This window comes from Aethalodelphis obliquidens, unplaced genomic scaffold (genome assembly GCF_003676395.1).
Source record: "Aethalodelphis obliquidens isolate GAN/ISIS:26980383/991018 unplaced genomic scaffold, ASM367639v1 scaffold17, whole genome shotgun sequence".
Lineage (NCBI taxonomy): Eukaryota > Metazoa > Chordata > Mammalia > Artiodactyla > Delphinidae > Aethalodelphis > Aethalodelphis obliquidens.
In genome coordinates, this window is record NW_020837961.1 from 2,761,390 (window position 1) to 2,783,086 (window position 21,697).

The following is a 21,697-nucleotide window of genomic DNA, read 5'->3' on the forward strand; positions in this document are numbered from 1 at the left end:
TGTGTGTGTGTGTGTGTGTGTGTGTGTGTGTGTGTGTGTGTGTGTGTTTTGCTTTGTTTTGTATTTGGACCTTATGGGGGGAGGGCTGACCAAATACGAGTTCAGAAGAGATGAAGGGTCTCAGGACTGGGAGTGGGAAGTTAAGAACGGTATTTGGAAAAAAAAAAAAATATATATATATATATATATAAAGTCTCAGGGAGGGTGTGCATAGGTTTTATGCAAATACTACACCCTTTTATATAAGGAACTTGGGCATCCTTGGATTCTAGTATTTGCAGCAAGACAGGGCAAATTTGGAAGGACGAACTATATATGCTGTTGGCTGAAAATTTTTACAATTATTTTTCAGCTATATGTGCTTTCTCCTCTTTGAATTATCTGTGCAATTACTTTTCAATTTATTTTATTTAATAATGCATTTATATAATTCATGTATATTAATGAATAAAACAATTAACAGGTTAAAAAAAAGAATGGTATTTGGTGAAGTGCTGAAATATTATCTTCAAATAAAATACATATAATTTTAGTAAAAACAATTTCAACTACATTTTCATAAATGAAATTAATCTGCTCGTAAGGAAAACTAGGTTTCAGGAACAATTCTGGCTGTGAATTGGCAGGTAAATAACTGATGCAATTTCACAGTTCAAGCGCTTACTAGCTATGACATGAAACTTGTGAATCTCCGTGACCCCACCCGCTTCCTGACAGCATCATCAGAGCTGAATTTCTTGGCTCCTGGTATTTTAAGTTATATTCATATTTCTATTTAAATGTAGTTTTTTGATGCTTTTTAATCATCTGGGAGATGGATTTAAAATGGTACAATTTTCTCCTTTAAATTGTGTGCTTAACTCCTGTCAATGTTAATACATATCGTGGTGCACATCAAAGTAAAACTATGACTAGGCCACGCCTTGGGAGATGAAATGCTACAGATTTCACAGATACTGTCAGAAATTGCCTTCTTTCTTTCATGTTTCATTAATTCAGCGGAGACCCTCATGTATGCTAAGTATAAATGATCATGTAATTTTTTTGAGGTAAAAATGTGATGTTCTCAGAGAAATCATCTTTTCTGAAGGTTCATTAGACTTTTTTAAAAGCATAGCTTTGAGAAGCAGTCACATTTTGAAAACATGTCAGTTTCCCATACTCATCATCCTTGTCAATTCTGGAAAAATGAATACTAGGACAAGTTGATTTTAATTAACATTCTCATCAATCTCTCCAGAGTGCACTGTAATTTCCATTACTTTTAAAGTGCTTCTGGAACTACAGGGGACAACATTCCCCAGTTTAACTACACAGTTACATACAATAAGTGCAGTAAATGTTACTATGGTATTTTTATTTTTTTTTATTTTTAATTTTTTTGGCCACACCATGTGGGATCTTATTTCCCTGACCAGGTATCGAACCTGCACCCCCTGCAGTGGAAGTGCAGAATCTTAACCACTGGACCGCAAGGGAAATCTGGTATTTTGATTTAAGGAACTCATTGAAGTTACTCAAAGCTGCGTGGTCAAAAAACTAAGGATTAGGTCCTGTCAATATGCTGTGTTTTATGAACTAGTTAGCTACCTACAAATTTAAGAAAACAAGTGAGGATGAATTATCTTTTTCTGTAGAATGAAGAGGTATGCTTAGAGGAGACGTTCGATTACAAAAGTTTGTACACTTTTGTTTTTTTTAGAAGGTTATCTCCCTTTTTAATTTATTTTTAATTAATTAATTTATTTTTGGCTGCATTGGGTCTTCATTGCTGCGTACGGGCTTTCTCTAGTTGTGGCGAGTGGGGGCTACTCTTAGTTGCGGTGCATGGGCTTCTCATTGTGGTGGCTTCTCCCGTCGTGGTGCACGGGCTCTAGGCGCACAGGCTCAGTAGTTGTGGCATACGAGCTCAGCAGTTGTGGCTTGAGGGCTCTAGAGCGCAGGCTCAGTAGTTGTGGTGCACGGGCTTAGTTGCTCCACGCCATGTGGGATCTTCCCGGACCAGGGCTCAAACCCGTGTCCCCTGCACTAGCAGGCGGATTCTTAACCACTGCGCCACCAGGGAAGCCCTATGCGCTATTTCTATAGGGGGTGGAGCAATCTTATAGTTTGGATATATGCAGGGCAAAGCTATCAAATGGATTTTGTGTTACAAAACTTACTCATAGAAACCAGAACAATGCTTGACACCTGAGGTTAAACAGGGTTGAACTCACCCTGCATCTACCTGAAGACAACCTACCACTCATCCTGTCGTATAAGAAATTATATTTTGTTTTTTTAAAAGCATATATTTGAACTTAGACACTGTTTTGGCTGATATCACCTTCCCAATGTGGTCACCACACATCACTGTTCCTGGCTAGGTCAGGTGCCCCCAGATCATGCTGGGCTGTCTTTTCACAGACCCCGGTCACAGACCCTTAGAAATCCTAAACACCAGGAATGGATAAACAAGATGTGGTATATACACACAGTGGAATATTACTCAGCCATAAAAAAGAATGGAATAATGCCATTTGCAGCAACATGGATGGACCCAGAGATTATCATAGTAAATGAAGTAAGCCAGAAAGAGAAAGACAAATATCATATGATATCACTTACATGCAGACTGTAAAAAGATGATACAAATAAACTTATTTACAAAGCAGAAATAGACTCACAGACAGAGAAAACAAACTTATGATTACCAAAGGGGAAAGGTCGGGGGGAGGGATAAATTAGGAGTTTGGGATTAACAGATACACACTACTATATATAAAATAATCTTGTACAGCACAGGGGACTATATTCAATATCTTGTAATAACCTATAAGGGAAAAATCTGAAAAAGAATGGATATATGCACATGTATAACTGAATCACTTTGCTGTACACCTGAAACTAACACAACATTGTAAGTTAACTATACCCCAATATCAAATAAAAATTAAATTAAAAAAAAAGAAAATCCTAAACACTGAAAAAAACACACAGTGCCTCATCCCCACATGTGATTCTAAACAACAGTAACAATAAAAAACCACTAATTTATAGGATAGAGTCCAACAAATTCTGATTTTCCTTCTGACACTTTTTCCTTTTTTCTTTCTTCTCTCCTGTCTCCCTCCCTCCCTTCCTTCATTGTCCCCTTTCTTTCTCTTGAATTCTTTCAAAATATATATTTTTAAATGTCCCTGCTATGCTGGTGCCCTAAATATGTACTTGTTTAGTCTGTCTATTCTGTTACTCAACACTCCCTAGTAATGGACACACCTCTAAATGTCCTCAGTTTGCTGGAGCCCCTACAAACCATCTCTAGTATAAATAGCAATAATATGTCTAAATGTCTCTGCTCACTCAAAACATGAAGATGCGTCCACTGCCGCTCCTTTAGTCTTCCTTCAAAAGGGAAAAGAAACCAAATGAAATGCATAATGGTTGGAAGCACTGGCAACAATAAAAAGGTATCTTAGGGGCAATCGAAAGACTTTGAATATAGAGACCAAATTTTAGATATAATCAAATTAAATTTCTTAGGAATTGTACTGGTATTGTGATTTCATAGGAAATGTTCTCATCAATAGGAAGTGTATGCTGAAATATTTAGGGGTTTACTGTCATGATGTCTGTAACTTGCAAATTGTTCAGCAAAAAAAAAAAATGTGTGTGTAACGTGTGTATATATATATATGTATATATATATATATATATATATAGAGAGAGAGAGAGAGAGAGAGAGGGAGGGAGGGAGAGAGAGAGAGAGAGAGACAAAGACAGAGCTAGAGCTAGAGAGAAAATTCAAAATGTGACAAAAATGTGGTAGAATACGTACTGTTTTTTCAACTTTTCCGTACGGGAGAAACGACATAATCACTCAAACTAGAATGCCAAGAATCAAAAGAAACACAGTTGATATTATACGGAGCTAGGATTGGGGGTTTTCCGTAGTCTGTAAGATAGCTGGAGGACTATAGCTTTGATTCATTAGATTCATCAAAGAAATGTAAGCTTTGAAGATCATTTCAGTCATTTTAGATCATTTAGATAAACGGATTTAGGCACATACACACATGAAGACCTGAGTTCAGTCGGCCCTAGAAGGCACTGGCCAAATGCCCATTGCTTTCTGAGGAAGTCCAGCCCTTTAAAAGCCAGCTAACTGGTTTCTTTTGATGAATTTCTTCTACGACATCAGCCTTCTAGGAGCTCAGAAACTGCTAGGAATCAATAAAGCAATATTTCTTATTCTCTCCCAATCAATAAAATATAGTTTCTTCCTTTATTCATCCAATTACTAAAAATTTAGTGACAGCGTACTCTGAGCCAGGTCCAGTGTTCTCAGAACACACACAAAATACATGGGCTCTGTCCTCAAGGAGTTCAGGGTCACCTGGAGAGGCAGTTGTATAACACATGATTATAGAATAATGTAAAAAGTATTGTGGGCTTCCCTGGTGGCGCAGTGGTTAAGAGTCCGCCTGCCGATGCAGGGGACGCGGGTTCGTGCCCCGGTCCGGGAAGATCCCACATGCCGCAGAGCGGCTGGGCCCGTGAGCCATGGCCGCTGAGCCTGCGCGTCCGGAGCCTGTGCTCCACAGCGGGAGAGGCCACAACAGTGAGAGGCCCGCGTACCGCCAAAAAAAAAAAAAAAAATGTATTGTAAGTATGGTACATATAAGCTGCTTTGGGAGCACAGAGTGAGAAGCCCTACACTACCTGGTGTGTGTGCGGAGGAACGGTGAGGCATCAGGGGATAATGATACAATAATAAAGAATGATGGTCACAGCAACAAGAACAACAGTGGTCCTAGACCAGGAAAGTCCTAACTACAACAGCTATACTTAAGCAGGGGTAAAGGACGGTGGATTTGGCAGAAGTCAAACAAATTACTAGTAGGAAAGGTGCCTGGACATATCAATACAAATCTCAGGGAAAATATTTTAACAGGTCTGCCCGGCTGAAACATTTTGCCATGGCCATAAACTCCCTTCCCAGGTGCTTTGCTCATGTTATCTAGCTAATATTGTCTCCATTTAAATAGGCCCTGAGGCTCATGGGAGGCATGTGAGTTGCCTCTGGACAAGCAGCTGGTATGTAGCAAGACAGAATCTAGGTTAGGACTCATGCGTCTTGGACACTTGTTCCATCTTGCTATGTAACGTCACCTGCCCACAGACCTTTGCTTAGGAAGGCCTTGAAGAGGAGTAAGAATTTTGCAGGTGAACCTTGTAGGGAAGAGACTTCTGGGTGAGAAGTGAATACACAAGGCATTGAGGAATTAAGAGAGTTTGGCAAATCCTTGTAGCCCCTATTGTTAGCAATGATTGGAATAGAAGTCACGTGGGTGGAAAGTGGTGGAGGAGAAAACCTGACAGGGCTCTGGAATAAGAAACAAGGGACTTATATCTTATGGAGTAAGTGTTAGAAAGCCACTGAAGGAAGGGCTTTCAGCTTTGGGATTATACGATCGATTTGCCTTTTTCAAAGATCCGTCTGTGCAAAGGCCCAGGCAGTTTCTAACAGGAGGGGAGCAAGCCAGGGGGAAGAGCCAGGCACTGGCTGGGTACCCACCGAAAGATGGGGCCTGCACTTCGGAGGCAGCTGCAGGGTAAAGGGGTCCTACCCTTGCCTGACTTCTCTATACAACTTATGGTCCTTCTTTCAACATGACTAATTGTCATGTCTTTTCATCTTTCTCATAAAAAGCATCATGGCAACATGTTCTTTTAAAAAATGTTGAATAGGTATCACTTTTGCAAATGGTGCTAGGAAAGCAATAGATTCCTCTGCTAATTGCGTGGGAATACTCTGAAATTCCCATGCTGCTCCTTCAGAGGCATTGTGTGTTTGCGTGTGTATGCGTGTGTGTGTGTGTGTGTGTGTGTGTGTGTGTGTGTGTGTGTGCAGCGGGGGGAGGAATCAGAGACAGGAGATAAGGCTCAGGGGAAAGAGTGCCCAGACTAGGTCAATGGCAGTAGAGGGGCGGGGAGGATTGCATTGCGATTCCACATAATTTAATGAGTGAGTCGACATTTTTTTTGGCCACACCATGCGGCTTGTGGGATCTTAGTTCCCCGACCAGGGATAGAACCCACTGCTTAGCAGTGAAAGCATGGAGTCCTAACCACTGGACTGCCAGGGAATTCCCTGATTCAACATAATTTTAAGGATTGAACTCAGGGACTGAAAGTCAGAAAGTGAGTCAAAGATGATGCCTGGTTTTGCCTGAGCAACTAGGTGTAAGGTTATGTCATCCTCCAAGATACGGATACACCTGGAGAGAGATTTCAGAGGAAAGATATTGAGTTTGAATTTGAACGTGTCGATTTTGCACATGGGTGCCCAATTTGTTGAAAAGGCCCCTTTCCCCATGGAATCACCTTTGCTCCTTTGTCAAAAAATCAGTTGATTATATTTTTGCAGGTCTATTTCCGGTTTTTCTATTGTGTTCCATTGGTCTATGTGCCTATCCTTCACCTTGATGAATGTTGTTTTATAGTAAGTCTTAAAACTGGGTAAGGTGAGTCCTTCAACTGTGGTCATTTTTTATGACCAAAGAAGTGTTTTGCTTTTCCATGTGAATTTTGGAATCAGACTGTCAATACCTACATAAAAGTTTTCTGAGATTTTGACTGGCATTGCACGGATTCAATAAAATAAGTGGGGAAACACTGACATCTTAAGATTGAGTCTTCTGATTTATGAACATGGTATTCCTCCCTATTTTACTTAGACCTTTTCGATTTCTTGTATCAGAGTTTTTGCAGTTTTCTGCATACAGCTCTGCTATGTAGCCCTGAGTACTTCATTTGTTTTTATTGGCCATGCCTATTCTGAGGTATCTGTGTACATCTTTATGCAGATGTCCTGTGGGCAAGCCTGGAGGTCTGGGGCATTGTCTGGGCTGGAATTCAGGTTTGGTATCATCACATTTGTCATGAATGTCACATTTCCCAGGGACAGAAGAAAATAGGGCTGAGGATTAAAAGTCATCTTAATTACCATCAAATGGTTAATTCTGGTTCTTGCTCTAAGTTTAAGAAGTAAACCAAGGAAGATCTGAGAACCCCACGATGAGGGCTGAACACGTGTGCTTTGGCACCCGAGAGCATGTGTTCAGCTCCTGGCTCGGGGACCTCAAGTCTCAGCTCCACCTAATTGTAACGCCTGTACGGTAACAGTGGCCACCTCATAGGGTCGTTGGAAAATCGATTACGACGGTGCATCCGGAGGACACAGAACAGTGCTTGGCATGGCGAGCACTCAATACCTGTCAGCCACTGTTATTAGTTACATAAGTGAATTGCCAGGAGCCCATCTGGGGAAATCCCTCGGAAAAAACTTAATGGTCTTTGAGAGTCCTGGCATTGTTCGGTAATGACTATTGATCTTCACAAGAAAAGATGGGATTCACTGCTTGTGTTAATTTTTCTTGCACAATATACGCCCAGGACTCAGTGCCCCCCTCCCGAGGGTGAACTGCATATGAGAAAGAATATATAGCCTCTGAAATTCCCTGCTGAAAAGCTCTTTGTTTAGAAACCAGGGCTGCTAGTGCCTTTTGATTCGTGTTTCCAACATTTCCCAAATTAAGCATGAGAGTTGTGACTGGATATTGCCATGGACTCGCAATTTCTTTCTGAAAGAAGACGAGGAAGGTGGTCGGCACTCATACCCTGCTTCCTATCCCTCCCTACCACCAGTGGTTGCCTAGCCTCGTTCACAGAGGTCACTGGCCCGGTTTAGTCTGTCTCCAGCTTTGCATGAGTTGGCCCAACCCTGGACCCAGAATCCTTCAAAAGAATCCCACTTCTCGGCAAGGACAGAAATCGTGTAGTGACAACGGGATGGTCTGGACATTGTTTGGCACTTTGTTTGACCAGGGGTAGGGGTGGGGAGGAAGAATTGAAACCCTTTCAGAAAGTTTTTATTTTCTCCAATTCCCATTTCATTGTGTTTAAAGAAAGGTCAAAGGAATATCTTGGCCAGCAAAAGGAATGCACTCTAATATTGACAGGTCCCAGGAAAGAGACTCACAGAGAAATGTGCATCTGACATAGTAGCGTAGACCGCAGATGCTTTCATCACACAAAGAGCTAAACAGGTGCTCTGCTGAGATCTCTTGTAGTATTATTGTCGGGAGAAAACCAATTGGCCTAGGACCCAGGGTCAGTGCTGCTGCCAGCATCTGTTCTGAAAATTCTGCAGTGCTTTTGTGTTCACAAATTGCCATAGATGTTGATGTGTGTGTGTGTGTGTGTGTGTGTGTGTGTGTGTGTGTTTAAAATCACCATAAAGATAAATGGGTGGAAGAAATGCTTCAAGTTAAGTTTGCACAGATTCTACTCGGTTACCAGCTTGTAACCCTGCCGCTAACCTTGGGCAGAGACCATGGAGAGCTCCTGGAGCATCGTTCTTTGGCCCATGATGGGCCAGGTAAGGCACAGATTGATTTGATCTGAAAATTTGTTAAAAATATGCGAATTGCAACTGTCACAAACATACCACTTGGGAATGTAAATTGGTGGAGTCACTATGGAAAACAGTATGGAGGTTCCTTAAAAAAATAATAATAGGGGTTTCCCTGGTGGCGCAGTGGTTAAGAATCCGCCTGCCAATGCAGGGGACACGGGTTTGAGCCCTGGTCCGGGAAGATCCCACGTGCTGCGGAGCGACTAAGCCCATGCACCACAACTACTGAGCCTGCGCTCTAGAGCCCGCGAGCCACAACTACTGAGCCCGCATGCCGCAACTACTGAAGCCCACGCACCTAGAGCCTGTGCTCCGCAACAAGAGAAGACACTGCAATGAAAAGCCCATGCACCGCAACGAAGAGTAGCCCCGGCTCGCTGCAACTAGAGAAAGCCCGCGCGCAGCAAGGAAGACCCAACACAGCCGAAAATAAATAAATTTATATATTAAAAAAACTAATAATAGAGCTACCATATGATACTGCAATCCTACTCCTGGGAATATATCAGGAGAAAACTATAATTCAAAAAGAAACATGCACCCCAATACCTATAGCAGAACTATTCGCAATAGCCAAGACATGGAAGCAACCTAAATGCCCATCAACAGATGAATGCATAAAGAAGATGTGGTACATATATACAATGGGATATTACTCAGCCACAAAAAGAATGAAATAATGCCATTTGCAGCAACATGGATGGACCTAGAGATTGTCATACTAAGTGAAGTAAGTCAGACAAAGACAAATACCATATGGTATCACTTATACGTGGAATCTAAAATAAGGCACAAATGAACGTATCTATAAAACAGACTCACAGACATAGAGAACAGACTTGTGGTTGCCAAGGGGGAGGGGGTGGGGGACTTGGAGTTTGGGATTACCAGATGTAAACTATTATACATAGAATGGATAAACAACAAGGGCCTACTGTATAGCACAGGGAACTATATTCAATATCCTGTGATAAACCATAGTGGAAAAGAATATGTATATGTATAACTGAATCACTTTGCTGTACAGCAGAAATTAACACATTGTAAATCAACTACACTTCAATAAAATACATTTAAAAAAACATACCACTGTGAATTTTAGTCTGTAATTAAATGGGATCTCTGGTTCATTTAATTTTTTACACATATTTTTTAGATTTAGTCGTTGGAGTGCTAGGTGCAGATTTTCACATGTTCATATTTGGAATCAATAATTCTGACACAACAATGGGACAATAAAAAAATGGGACAATAACACACAGATTAGTAGATGGCAGTCATCCCTTGCTTTTTGAAATGGACATAAACCTGGCAATAGATTCAATATTTGTAAGAGTCAATTCTGGTTTTTCATTTATCTGATAAAAGCAGAGATGCCATCAGACTTGGGTTTGATGCATCTGAGAAGCAGCTCCTATTCTGCCCTGTGGAGCGCGGAAGGCTTTCTTTCTGGAGACAGCAGCCCTGCCTAGCTCTGCCAGCACTCTTAGCCTTGTGAAAATACTGATCATCCCCAGCTAGGAACCACTGCCCCAGGTAAAACATTATTTACCTTTGACGCTCTGGGCTACTTGCTATAAGTAACTAAAGTTTATTTACTAAAATAGACTAAATAAAAGAACTATCTCTAAGTTCAAAATTCTGTAGGTAAAGTCAATTAGGTCAATATATTTTTAACCTAAAATCTTTCTTTCCTAGAAATTTGAAGGGCCATATAAATATTCTTTGACTAAAGCTATTCCTTTAAGGGGAAGGGAGCGATGAGAAAGAGTACTTACTTTTTAAATTAAAAAAAAATTGTTCTTTGGCTGGACCGCACAGCTTGTACGTGGGGTCTCAGTTCCCCGACCAGGGATTGAACCCAGGCCCTCGGCAGTGAGAGTGCAGAGTCCTAACCACTGGGCCACCAGGGAATTCCTGAATATTTACTTTTATAAATCCTGTTTTGAGTCATTGTCATAGTAATCTAGCAAGGAAGATATTTTTAAACTATATTTTACAAAGGTAGAAACTAACGTTCAGAGAGGTTAAGCTCTTTCCTCAAGGTCACAGAGCTCATGTCTATCAGAAAAGGCTTTCAAATTCAAGGTTGTGTGATAGTAGATTCTCAGGTTTTCCCACTATATCATATATTCCGCTCTGCCCTTATAAAGCTGCATTTTATTGACTCCACTGGGAAAAAGATGACATTTTTCCCCCTGCAGCAACGTGATAAAGTTCTGTTAGTCCAATCACTTCTATGCTATCTTCTGTGTCAACAGCCCCGTCCCTGACGCACCCAACCAGGTGTGGGTGGAGTACTGTGAGTTTACTCGGTCTTTACCCTGACTTAATTACCTTTGGATTCTTACACACAGCTATGATGCCACAGGCTCATTCCTCGTAGGTGAGGTAAGCATGAGACGGAAGCAAACTCAGTCTTAAATGTCTTACCAGCACTTATCACTGGTCATACTTATGTGATAAGTAAAATGCTCATATAAGAACACTGAGGATGGGCAGGGCCGTCGTGATGTGCCTCTCCAGGGCTCGGAAGGTTCTCTTCTGAGCTATAGCTCACCTATTGTCTTTACTGCTTCTTGTATCAGATCCCAGCCAATGGTCAGAGTTTTTTTGCTTTTAGTTTTGTCTTGTTTTTTGCCATTTACTGGTGCTTTCCTCTTTCAGGTCTCTAACTTGATATATCTTTATATTGAAGGTTTCCTCCTTCAACCCCCATAAAGGCAATGTGCTCCCTGCTCCCCACTCCGGACTTCCCTCCTTTAAATTTTTGTGCTGCGAAATAACGCACCTTCTGATAGTTAAAACTAACATACAATGCAACAAAATAGCCTCCTTTTCCAAACGGGCCCTTAGTGCATGTTTCCCACGCCCTTGTTTGCCCTTCACTTCCTTTGCCTAATTTAGATCTGCAAGCTGAACACACAGACTCTCTCGGTCTTTGTTTATGTACATATGGCGTCTGGCACTAGTCTTGGGTTTAACAAATATTAAATAATCATGACTTCAGAATGATTGTTAGTATTGGTGTTTAAAAAAATCACAGCTGGTCAAGAATACTGCTTTTCTTCCCCCCCCTCACAGACCTTGTCTGATTTTGTAGCTCTTATAGCAGACAGCTGTATTATAGCACACTTGCTTTCCCCTTGAATACCACTTGGAGACCAGAGCTGGTGATAATTGTAGCTGCTTTTCTTCATTGGAACACATTTACAAATTCTGCACTGCATACCAGTGCGCTTGTGGATGTAATTTCAGTTGTATGCAACCACCTTAACATAACTGGAGAAACCCAGATACAATTTTATACAATGTTCCATTGTGCATGTTTGAAATGGAAGGTTTTTTTTTTCTCTCTGCATAATTAATTTAAGCATTCATGATATCCAGCATGGGCTTTTAAAATCTATGCATTAAACACTCATTGACTGTGTAGTAGCAATTACATCGTTAGGTTTTGAACTGAAGTCCTTAATTTTACCTATTTTCAGGCTTAAAAAAAACAAACAAAAAAACCCTGAATCTGCATACTTTACCTAAACCCTTTTAGAGGTCTCCTTAAAATTGGCAGACTGATTTTGCACTACAGTTCCACAGGGCGATTCATAAAAATAAATGCCAAATACTAGGCAACAATAGAAGGAATTGACAGTGGATCAAAAGTTTAACAACGCATTTCCTTTAAGAAATGTCGCATCAGCTTTCTCACAATCAGGAACTAAAGAAGGCTGTGCTTTCCCACTGGTCCAATAGTTCAAATGCAAACACATCAGCAGAAGAAAGTGGTTATGTCAGGGTGCAGGATGCAATCGTGTAACCGGATAAAACAGTTTTATTTGTTAGCTCAAATATATATTTCTGACTTATATTTTTATTTAATTTTGTGGCCAAGGCAGAACCAAGGTCATAATATTGATAAATTAGGAAAAAATGGTTTCTTCTTTTAGAATCAAGTCCAAAATATCTACACATCGAGATTTAGCATCGTTCTTACTCATGTGACAACATCCTCAGCTCTGAATTTATTAGGATTCCTATAAAATCAAACCTAAGAGTCTGAGTCTAATTGTGTATTCGATACACTTCATCTAACTTGTTTCATGAGCTCTCTGCTATGTATTCACTGTCTCTCCCTGGGCTCTGTAACTGTATTCTCTACCAGGGACTCTGGAATGCTATTTGCAGGTAGATACAATATTTCCTAGTGGAGTGTGCTCTGTTGAAAGCGATACAGTGTCTAAACTATAGCCTTCCACTCTCCTGAGATTCAAGTAACTGCAAAACAATGTGAATAAAAATTGTCTGGGAGGAGCCCGATTCATGGGAGGAACACCTTTACTAGAACTCCACCCCTCTCAGCTCTAAACCTTGCTTTCAGACAGTGGTAACAGCTGGACAAGATGGTAACGAGAGGGATCTCTTGTCTTAGAACAGTGCAGATTGTTCTCAGACAAGAGATCCTAGTGCCCTGGCCATTCTCCTAGATGAGGTGAGTAAATGAGGCAAATGCCTGGCACACAGAGTCAGCTCCCACAAGGCCAGGAAACGGAGCACGCTTGTCTTATCCACCATTGGTACTCCAAACATAGAGATCAGTACCTAGTAGACAGCATGCAATAAATATCAATATTTATTGACGGAACAGTGAACGTTCAAGGCGTTTTTTTGAACAAAATGACTATAGATAGATAGATGTAGATGTATCAGTATTACTGTTATGTTGTAGCTGGACCCATAGGAATTAAAAAAAATATCTGCTCACTTTAAAAGATGACTGTAAACACCTAACCTATATAATATATTTAGAGATGTATTAATATTAGGTTTTACTGTTGGAATCATCAAGGCTTTTTGAAGTTACAAGTCGAATGGTATTAAGGCCAGAACTTGAAATGCATTTCTAGACTTAAAACACAGTGTTCTGTCTCTCTATCCCCTAAGGACTTTCTAGATAATATGATGGTTGTAGAAACAGAACAAAGAAGCTATCATCTTTATACGTGCCTTTATGAAGCAGCATAATAAATGGCTTACTTTATGGTTACCGGAGCAGTTTGGTTTAGGCTAACTGGCAAACTGGCAGGTCTGTGTCTAATTCTGTCACCCATGGTATACACAGCATACTGTTGGTGCTCAAATGTTAATAAAAAAATAACAAATTAAAAAAAAATCTACTCACTTTAAAAGATGACTGTAAACACCTAGCCTATATATTTTATTATATAAAATATATTATATAAAATATATAAAACAAAGCAATGCATGCCAAGTACCAGGTGTCCTAGATGCCGAATGGCATTATTAACGTACTTACATAAGTAATTATAAGTAGCGGGAAAATTAACTTTAATTGAAATTAAATGATAGCTTAGAGGTTGACAGCGAGTTAGTCATTTTGTTGGTGGACAAGACATACTATTAGGCCTCACCTGAGGTCACTGGGGCAATTCAGTATCACAGCAGAGCACTCAGAACAAAAAAAGCTGGGTTTGCATCTGTAAGTCACAGCTTTCTGGCTGTGCGGCCTGGGTGAGTTGAGTTTTTGCCCACTGCCTAGGCTTTGAGGGGCCCTGCTCCGGCTTCACCCTCCCCATGGGACAAGGAATTCCATGCTTTCTGAACACCTTAGGCCCTGGAACTTACTGCCCTGCCACTTCCAGGCCTGACTGTCCAAGGCTGGAGGAATCGCCAGGGGGTAGCTTTTGTGAGGGGTATGGTGCGCAGGCTAGGGTGTCCTCGCGTGTATGAGCCTTTTTGTAATACATGATGGAGCAGAGATGGGAAGAAAATGGGGTGTGAGTTTCAGGTCGGAAGCCAGTAGTCACTGCCACACTGTGTTCCAGTTAATTTACAGCTTTAGGCATTTACGATGGGGTCTACATTAGCTTGCCCTGGGCCCTTCCAAACTTCCAGGCAGGCCTGGAACTAGGGCAAGTCACATAACCTATTTTAGTCTTAGTTACCTCATCTGTAAACAGGAATGATAATAACCGTTCCACTAACCTCAGAGGGTTGGGATGATGAGGACGATCTTAAAAATAACCACCATTTGTTGAGCACACACCGTGGTTCAAGCGCTTTACAAGTCACGGTCACTTGGCGTGGATTCTCCTGGATCCTCGAAAATCTTCCGGGTAGGCCATCTTTATCTGCTTTTACAAGAAGAGAAAACAGGCTCAGAGAGGTTACGTTTCTCTCCTAGCCTCCCCTTCCCCAACAGAGATCATGTACGTATCAGTTCCATACACATACAAGGTAGCACTATAGTTATTCATTCATTTACATCACGTTGGGGGGTGCAGCAGTGAACAAAAGGAACAAAAAAATCACTGACGGCGGAAGCGTACGTTATGGTGGAGGGACACAATAAATAAAACAAGTAAGTAAACTCCGTCGTGTGTCAGATGGCGGCGAGCAAGGCAAGGGAGAGAGCCAGGGCGTGTGGAGGCACGGGAAAGCGACACTTGAATAAAGACACGAAGGAGGCGAGGGAACACCATTCGAGGTTTGGTTTGGTTTTCTGGTGGCCTAGGGGAGTGGGTCACTAATTCAGGTGGCAGCGGAACAGCAGAAGGAAAGGCCATGAGACTGTGGCTTGCTTGCTGTGTTCTAGAAGCAGCACGGAGGCCAGTGTGGCTGGGAAATGAGCAGGGGGTAGAATAGTAGGAGATGAGGTCAGAGAGATAAAGGGGCGGGGGTGGGGAGGGAAGGAGAACCAGGTCTATAGGTCATTTAGGCCATGATAAATAAGGACCTTGAAAGAAAAAAAAGTGGTGGGGAGCTAATGGACCTTTTGTTGTTGTTGTTTTTTGTTTTGTTTTGTTTTTTTCGGTACGTGGGCCTCTCACTGTTGTGGCCTCTCCCGTTGCGGAGCACAGGCTCTGGACGTGCAGGCTCAGTGGCCATGGCTCACGGGCCCAGCCACTCCGCAGCATGTGGGATCTTCCCGGACCGGGGCACGAACCCGTGTCCCCTGCATCGGCAGGCAGACTCCCAACCACTGCGCCACCAGGGAAGCCCTTTGTTGTTGTTTTTAGCAGAGGAATGACATGAGCTGGAGTGAAAAGACTCACCCCGACTCCCTGGTGCTGGAGGCAAGGGCAGAAAGAGGGAGGCCAGGTAAGTGGTTACTGCAAAGCTCAGGCAAAAGCTGATGCTGGTGTGGACCAAGGTCATGGCCATTGAGGTGGTGGGTAGAGGTTAGATTCCAGATATGGCACTCTGAAGGTTGAGCTGACAGGTTTACTGAAACCCGGGGTGGGGGGGTTGGTAAGAGAAAGGAAAGAGTCAAGAAAGAAGCCAAGGCTCTTCACCTGGGCAAGGGGTGACAGAGGTAGATGCCATTAGCAGGAATGTGGAAGTCTGTGGCTGGGGCATGTCTGGGGCAGGAGATCTGGAGCCTGGTTTGCGCAGGTGAAGTCTGAGATGTCTACCGGGCACCAGATGGAGATGTCAGGTACGTTTTTTCACTTCATTGGATCTGACTTTTCTTCTCCTCTCTCTTCACAGAGCTGTAATGGCACTTATTCAAGGTGGTGGTGGTCTAGGTCATAAAGAATTGGATGCTGAGTTTCAACTAAGGGCTTCGAGAGAAATATGGGGAAGCAGTTGGAGCACAGGGTAACATCAAGGGTCTAGAGAGATAATTTGTAAGATTGTTTCAGGAGGTTCGGCCAGGACGGTCCCGTCTCTTGGAAGCCACACAATCTGTTTAATGCCACACAGGTGACTTCGGGACCCTAAAACGTTCGTTCATAACCTCTTCCAAGTGTTTACAATAAACTAGATGTCGAAAAAGTTATGTTTGAAAATTTGAAAAGTATCCAGCGTGGTAGGTCCTCAAAGTAGCAATCCTCCTCTGAGTGCGGCCTCCATAGAGACAGCAAAGCACGAACTTGATGCGGGTGGGGAAGGGGAGCCAAATGAAAATCAAGCTCCAGGGGCGTCCCTGGTGGCACAGTGGTTGAGAGTCCGCCTGTCGATGCAGGGGACACGGGTTCGTGCACCGGTCCGGGAAGATCCCACATGCCGCGGAGCGGCTGGGCCCGTGAGCCATGGCCGCTGAGCCTGCGCGTCCGGAGCCTGTGCTCCGCGACGGGAGAGGCCATAGCAGTGAGAGGCCCGCGTACCCCCACAAAAAAAAATAATAATAATAATCAAGCTCTAGGACCAGGACTCCAGAGCTGTTCTCGCTGCTTGGCTGGCCTTACACACCTCGACCTGGCTCGCGGGTGGGCGTGTGAGGGGGGAGGACACAGCAGGACTGGTGACATCTTAAAGGGCTCTGTCCTAGTGCCTCTGCACCAAGTGACTCCGGGTCGGATCCGGGGTCTGGACGTTTACCCGGCTCGTGCCAAGCCACATCTGCCAGTGTTTCTGCTTATGTCACAGAACTTGCTGTCCGGGTCTCACCTTTAAATCTGGAGTGTTCGCCCGTCTGGGGGTGGTGTTTGGTCTAGGGTTGAACTGGCACGTTTCCATCTCCCTCCTTTCTTGGTCATTTAAGTGTCTGAAGGTGCCCTGCTGAGCATGGAAGGCAGGAGAGGAACGCTGTCCCTGCAGAAAGTTAAGGATAAGCCAAATAAATCCCTAGAGGACTGATCGCCTCTGGAGCGACTCGGAGCCAACCCCTGGGTTCAAAACGACTGCCCAGGGCGGCCCAAGCTGCGGGCCGGGCTTCTGTTCCGGGTCGACGTGCCGCCCCGGCGGCCGAGGCGTGGCGCCAGGGGCAGTCTGGAGGGGCGACGCGACGCTGCAGGTCCCCCGGGACGCGCGTGGGGTGTGGGCCGGCGGCGCGGCGTGAGCCGCCAGAGGGGAAGCTGCAATCTCCGCCCGGCAGCCGGGGCGCGCCGCCCCCCCGGGCCAGGTGGTGCGGGGCCCCCTCCAGCCCGGCCCGGGCGCGGCGACCCCCGGGCGCCCGGCGCTCGGCTCACCTGGGCCGCCAAAGGTGCAGCTCCGGAGCGAGGGCGCGGCCGGCTGGCGGGCGGGCGGCGCGGGGGCGGGACCCGGCGCCGGGACGCCCCGCCCCCGCCGACGCGGCGCGCTTCCAGTGGCCGCCGGCCCGTCACTCGCTCTTCACCATGGTTGCAGCACAAAGCGCCCGGCCCCGGAGGCCGCTTCCTCCCTGAGCGCGGCGGGGCGGCGCGGGGGCGCAGGAGGAGGAAGAGGCGGGGAAGAGGAGGGGAGTCGCCGCTTCCCAAACACTCTCCGGGGGGCTGTGCGCGACGCCCGCCGCCAGGAGTCCGAACCCGGTGCCCGCGACCCCTTCCCTCCGCGCCCGCAGCCCGGGAACAAAGTTGCCGAGAGCCAGCGGGCCGAGCGCGCAGCCGGGGGCGCTCTGGCCGCTCCGCGCGTGCAGATGGGGGGCGGCGGCGGAGCGCACGGCGGCGGCGGGGCGGCCCGAGGGGATGCAGCAGCCGTCGGGGGGCTCGGCCAAGCGCAGTAGACGGAGCCGCGGCGCGGCGGCGGGGACGGCGGCCGAGGCGACCCGGCTTCGCAGTGCCCTGACCTGAGCCGGTCATCGGACGGCGGCCGCGGCGCCCCCGAGTGCTTCCCGGAGCCCCCGAGAGGAGGGGGCGGCCCTGCGCGCGGAGGAGCGCGAGGCCCGTGCGCCCCAGCCAACCCCTCCCCGCCGCTCGAACTCCCTAAAAATAACTCAGGCCGGCGGGGGGCGGGAGGAGCCGCCGCCGTCCCCGAGAGGAGCCGGGGAGGCGTGTCGAGCCCGGGCCCGTGGGGAGCCTTCCCGGCCGCGCGGCGCGGGGGAGGCGGAGGAAGCGGGAGCTCCCGGCAGCCGGGCGCCGCGGGGACCCTCGGGCCTCGCGCGCCCCCCGCCCCGCCGCCGCCGCGGTTTGGCTGGTTGGCCCGAGGCGGGCGGAGCGCGCAGGGCGGAGGCGGCGGCGGCGGCGGCGGCGGCGCTGGGCCGGGAGGCGGCGGCCGAGGGCGCGGAGCGGCCCCGGCCCGGGCTGCGGGGGGAGATGGCGTCCTACGTGGATAACAGCTTCCGCCAGGCGGTGATGAAGAACCCGGCCGAGAGGACCCCCCAGGTGAGCCCCGCGTCGGCTGCGCGCTCCCTGCCCACGTCGTTCGCCCCGCGCGCCCGCGCCTCGCGTCAGGTCCCCAGCTTCCAGGGGCTTCGCGTCTCCGCGTCTCCCCTGGCCGTCCTGGCGTTATTTTCCCCTCCTGGATCTTCTCCTTTTCGCTGCTCTCCCCGTACCGATCTTCTCCTGCGATTGCCCCGCGGGGCAGGGAGGTCTCTCCCGAGCGTCCCCTCTGCCCAGCCTAGCGCGGGGCCCGGGAGCCTTTCGGGGCGGGGGGCAGTCACCTCCCCTCGGCCGGCCCCTCCTGCCCCCCACCCCCACCCCGGCCGCAGGCGCCCTGCCTCCCCCGGCTTGTGGCCCCTGGTACCTTCAGAGTTCTTCGGCGTTTGCAGAGGTGTAGGAGGAAACTTGCAGGGCTCTGCGGAACGCGAACCCGTGCTGGTCTTCTAAAGTAAAAGGTTGACATGTTTGTGTGTTTACTATTTTTCTTTTCCTTTTTTTTTTATTTGGAAAAGTGATGCCGCTTTGCAAGGAAGGGGTTGGTGGGGGGGAAGTTGAATAGCTAGGTTAGTGCTTTTAGTTTCAACTGCAGACAGAACTGCAGAGCAGGCATATTCAGATACAGCCCCAGGAAGGGTACCCTGCGGATTCTTTTGGTGTTGCACAACCTTGTCAAAATTAGATAAGTTTGTTAACCTTCATACGTTCGTTTACCTTCAGGCTTATTTTTCTCTGGCTTTAAGTAGAGGAATTGCTGATGGTGGTGGATCTGGTCGTCTCAAGTTGGACTAGAGAGGGGGAAATTTTATAAAAATGTGGTGGTTTGATTTTTTTTGCTTTTAGCTGCTGACTGGATAATGACGCATGCTCCTAAGCGTCGGGATGGTGACTACAGGGGATCCTGCTGCCAACTGTCTTAAGACAAATAAGCCCTCCTGATCCTTGGGACCATCAGACATTTAGGATCTAATGCTTGAAAGAGTTGCTTCGCTTGTTAGGTGTTGGATGCCATCTGTTCAGAGCCAAAGGCTCTCCTCCTCTGCTGTTGATTGTCATTATTTAATGCGGGGCAAAGAGAATAAAATAGACGCTTCCACTGGCTGCCTTTGGACAAGGCCCAGGAATGGCACCTGGTGCGGTTTTTGGTTTTTCATTTATTTTCTGATGGAGCCGGCACATCTGGGGATCGTAGGTAGATTGCACTCGTTTACCAGACTGTGGAATATGGGTGGTAATCTTGCAAGGCAAATTCATTTCACAGTGTCTCCAGAAAGTTCCTAATCCAAAGGATTACTTTATCGAAAACGAGGAAGGTCCTGCTTTTTGCTCTTGTTGCACTGCTTCTCATGTGCCTTCTGCATCTCCTGTCGGTTTTAAGTTGTCAGTCAGTCAGTCTTCTGCAGCTGAAAACGCACGTTCTCAGTCACAGTGTGATGGAGGAGCCCATTTCAGTGAAATGTTTCGATCCCTTTCAGTGTTTGAAGTGCCAAGTGAAATCACACATGCCGAGAATATTAGAACCTAGCAAGGCAGGTCGGAAAATGATGTCAGAGGCCTTGAGTGGAAGTTAGAGAGCCGGGAAGTGGAATCTCCGGTTGGTTGATTAGAATAGCAATGACTCCAAACCTGCTATCAGGTGGGTGGAGGGGGGTGTGTCCCCCAACAAAACTGGAAGAGACAGAACCTCCACTGTGACCGCGTGCTGACTGTGCCAGAGAAATGAGCTGTTAAATTTCCCTGTTGACGTGCCGGTTGTGGAGAGCAGAGTGAAAACCGACCAGCACAGAGCTTGGCCCGAGTCAGAAGTGGGCCAGTTGCTACTGACACCGCAATGTGAACGCTTCGCTGACCGTCTGAAAGCAGCACATTTCCCCCACCATACTTTCACAGAACCAGTCACCTTAGAGAAGCCTACCAAACATTTGGAACATTCATAAGTACCCACCCTATTAACACTGATGCTCCCTTGGTTATTACTAATGCGGACCTACATGTTTGTTTATTATTTTAAAGAGAAAGTAGATGGAAATGTGAATGTTTTCCACCTTCACCTGGCTTGTCAAAAATAATTACTTTTCTGAAAGTTTGAAATTTACTCAAAAGTTAAAAAAAAATGTTTTGGTAGCAGGTGCCTTTTCTGTTGAGTGCTTTGTGAATGCAAGGGCCGGAAGTTTTTCTGCCCTGTCTTTTCTCTTGAGTGCTCGAGGGTTAGAAGTTTGTAATATAAAAGCCAAGTTATGAAATAAACTTGATACGGACAGACGGATACGAATTAGGGAAGTTTTGCTGTCATGCTTCCTTCTGTTTCTCAGGATAGATATGGTGAAGGAGTTTGTACGATTCTTACGGCAGGCAAGAGAAAGGTGTCTTAAAAGAGGAAAATATATAAATATTCTTTGTTAAATTCATTTTCTTCCTTTTTTCTTTTTTCTTTTTTTTAACCCTACCAACCCAGTTTGTCTCCCAAACCCTGTGAAGATGTGGTTTTGTACAAGGTCACTCAGTTGCCTATAAGTAATCGTGCTGTCACTCGTGTAACCTAAGAGGTTAGCTCCAAGAGAATCTGGGGGTGGGGAGAGCCTCAGTGCAAACACAGGAACTTTGAAGAGTGTTATGAAATTAGGAAGCTTTTCATGCCCACCTGGAAAATGGAAACCCATTTTCCCGTTTGTTTAGGCACGTCACTAGAGGGGGAATGGCAAGGAGAAACAAAATTGTCACTCGAATTTTAGCTAAATCTCACATATTCGTATTTCAGGGGCTGTCACTATTTCACCTGATATTCTGAGAGGACAAGAAAAGCCATCTTTAATCCAATGTGTGTCCCATATTGTGTGTCTGGAAAGTGGCTAAGTTCTAGTCAGTGGGGCACTGTATTCTCAATAACAAACCTCCTTGAAAATAAGGAGCACTAAATGTTCTATTAATATTTTTCAGTGCACCTCTGTTGAAAAACAGGACTCTTAAGTAACTGCTTTATTAAACTGTTGGGGTTTGTGTCTTTAATCACTTAAATGGGAAGCTTGGTCACCTAAGCAATTAAGTGAAGTGAAAGATGTAAATAAATTACAAACAGCTTTCCCCCCAAGTCTTTAAACAATAAAATGATTTTTCTAAACCATATTATTAACTTATTGGATTCAGACCCTTTCAGATTGCTTAGGTAGAGTGTATAAATGCCTGTTTTTAGTTTTTCAGGTGA

At 45.6% G+C, this 21,697-nt stretch overlaps 2 protein-coding genes across 16 annotated transcripts in view; one reads left to right on the forward strand and one right to left on the reverse strand.

Moving 5' to 3' along the window:
- Positions 1-17,463, reverse strand: part of SPMIP2 (sperm microtubule inner protein 2) — a 158,641-nt gene extending 141,178 nt beyond the window's left edge. For 5 of the 11 annotated variants that reach the window (XR_003434933.1, XR_003434937.1, XR_003434936.1 and 2 more), the window contains exons 1-2: positions 16,871-17,365; positions 14,462-14,607 (exon numbers count right to left, since the gene is read on the reverse strand). The gene's annotated coding sequence lies outside the window, so the exon portion shown is untranslated. The other 6 variants (XM_027116855.1, XM_027116849.1, XM_027116850.1 and 3 more) reach the window with 5 other exon arrangements.
- Positions 17,464-17,561: 98 nt separating this feature from the next.
- Positions 17,562-21,697, forward strand: part of RAPGEF2 (Rap guanine nucleotide exchange factor 2) — a 246,466-nt gene continuing 242,330 nt past the window's right edge. For 2 of the 5 annotated variants that reach the window (XM_027116832.1, XM_027116838.1), the window contains exon 1: positions 17,562-18,501. In XM_027116832.1, the coding sequence (XP_026972633.1) occupies positions 18,433-18,501 (69 nt within the window). In that variant the 5' untranslated portion in view covers positions 17,562-18,432. The remainder of the gene's footprint in view (positions 18,502-21,697) is intronic. The other 3 variants (XM_027116833.1, XM_027116835.1, XM_027116837.1) reach the window with 2 other exon arrangements.